General features: G+C 41.1%; 1 protein-coding gene across 1 annotated transcript; it reads right to left on the reverse strand.

Moving 5' to 3' along the window:
* Window positions 1–1189: 1189 nt before the first annotated feature.
* On the reverse strand, window positions 1190–1795 carry LOC139150599 (uncharacterized). Its single transcript, XM_070723034.1, has one exon. The coding sequence runs from the start codon at window positions 1793–1795 to the stop codon at window positions 1190–1192; it is 606 nt and encodes a 201-aa protein (XP_070579135.1).
* Between the last annotated feature and the right edge of the window lie 750 nt (window positions 1796–2545).

A 2545-nucleotide genomic window follows, 5' to 3' on the forward strand; every position in this document is an offset into this window, starting at 1 on the left:
TTGCGTTTTTCGAGATTCAAAAAATACCTTGTTGATCTTTCCCCTTTAACATACCAGTTTGCACGGGAGCGGATTCTGGCACCTGCTGCTTTTTTCTGATAAATCTCCTCAATTTCATTCTTCACTCTCTCATACTCGATAAGTACAGTAGAGTCAAGTGACTCGTCAGTTCTCTTATCTAAAATCTCAAGCTGCTGTTCCCAGTGCCTCAATTTAGCAGCTTCTGTCACAGCTTTCTCTTTCGAATAACAGACCGAAAACTCACGAATTTTAATTTTGCACATCTCAAGAGTCAGCTGTTTGGAAAACCCATTTGAATGGCATTCAGAAACGCAATCTTTAATAATACATCTAATCTTCTCTTTATACAAGTTATCATTCAGTAAGGTGGTGTTAAAACGCCATAAACCTTGTCCACGTTTTTCATGATTCCCAATTATGACTTCAACGATGGTCAGTTAAAATGGCCGGCCGGCTTTATGAAGCATGCATGGACTTGATTTGTTGTGAATTTCGAGGTAAGGAAATAGTCCAAGCGTGTCATAATGAGAGGGGTCTTTTTGTCTACATGTAAATTGAATGACATTCTGATTCTTTTCCCTCCAGATGTCGACAACTTTAAGTGAGTGACACATTTTTTCGATGGCGGCTTTTGAATTCAAAACACCAGTGGTGCGGCCACCCCTTTTATCTTTGTGAATATTAGCAATACAATTAAAATCACCACCAACATACAGCTCAAAAATATCCTCCTTATTTACCCATGTTATGAAATCAAGAAGAAAATCATTGCGCTGCTTACAGTAATTTGGCGCATATACAGACACAAATGTGTATTTTACACCATCTATTTCACAATTAACAAGCAGTTTTCTGCCATCGTCATGGCATTTACAACTAATAACATTCAGAGAGAGTGATGGGGCACATAAATTGCAACACCGCAGCTATTAAAACTGCCAAAAGAATGGAACACATCTCCGCCCCATTGCATTTTAAACTCTTGTTCGATATCATGAGTGACATGTGTTTGTTGAAGCAAAATAATTTTTGCATGTTGCTTTCTAAGCCATTTGAAAATTGTCGCACCTTTTGTTTTATATCTCTCATACTTTTACATTAAGTGTTAATATACTCAAATATCATTAGACATAATCACACTAAGCAAGTCAGAAAATGTCTGAATGTTTCATTTCTTATTTGATTCACCTGTATCGCTGCGTTTACTGCCAGGGCGATCTGGAGGAGATGTTGTTCTCTTCTTTGATTCGGAGATCGGCGTTTGTTGACCGCTTGCTTGTAGAAAAGACAGGATGGTACGTTGTGGGATAGAGTCCAGCGATCGCGAACGACGAAGTTCCCTTGTGTCTTGTTCATCATCGTCAACCGTTGTAGATGATTTCTCATGATTTTCTCTTTCCTTTTTCTTGTTTTTCTTCTTCCCCTTTCTGGCGTTGTTCTTACTTGCTGTATTTTGCGATGATCCGCCAGTGGCTGCAGTGCGTTGCCTTTCTTGGGACGTCTCATGTTTGCTGGGTGGTGGCTTTACCGTTTCTGCAAATTTTTCGTCGATGAAGGTCTCTAATACGTTGATTTCGTCCCTCCGCATAGATGTCTGGGGAGAATCTCTTTCACTTTGACGATCATTCGTTGGTATCAGATTAGCATCACTGCTCAACTCGATATTTTCACTAATGTCTGAGTAGATGGACTCACTTCGTTCAAGTTCAGCAGTTTGTCTGGCTAACTGCTCACGTTGTCCTCGGTAGAAGACACTGGTGACAAACTTTCCCATTTTAACACCGTAGGTTGGAATGGGCGTTGTGACCGTTTTTTATATACAAAGATCTGTTGCCCGTGTTGCAATCAGTATGTTTACCATTAACTCGCAAGCGTTCATCCTCAATTTAAGTTTCTTCACAGCTGTATTTAGCCAGTCCGGTAATGATCAGTGAGTTGTCGGCTGAGTATGGCAAACCCTTTACAGTAAGTCGAATTCCTTCACGACGTTTCACAAAGGGATTCTTTTCAAGGAGCCGCACCTGTTGGTTTCGGACAGTAATACCCGTACACAGAAGTTTGGCTCTCTCATGTTGTCCATTTAGATAAATTCGGCAAACTCCCCTCGAAAACTGAATGCATCTCAGGTTGTCCACGTCAATGACTGACGATGCAGCTATGTATACCTCTTCTTCTGTCAAATAATCATCTTTGCTCTTTCTATGGATCTCATTCAGAACCATGAAGACAGGCTTGACGTCATCAGCAATGACACCGGCAGAGGCCATGTTCTGTCGTTGGTGACTCCGCTGACAACTGAAAAGTCACGAAATTCTGCTTCCTGTTCTGCCGATCTCTGCCAGTTCCCGTTTACTGCGCACAGAAACGGTTCAAAGTCTAAATAGTGAATTGCTGAATCGCAAACTTACTTGAAAGTCCGGAAAAAATAGCTAACAATACGGAGCGAAGACAAACACAGTCCGTGGTTTGCGAGAGTACAGCGCCCATGTATTTTACACTTGGCTTTTGTTGAACTATGGCAATG

This window comes from Ptychodera flava, chromosome 14 (assembly GCF_041260155.1).
Source record: "Ptychodera flava strain L36383 chromosome 14, AS_Pfla_20210202, whole genome shotgun sequence".
NCBI lineage: Eukaryota > Metazoa > Hemichordata > Enteropneusta > Ptychoderidae > Ptychodera > Ptychodera flava.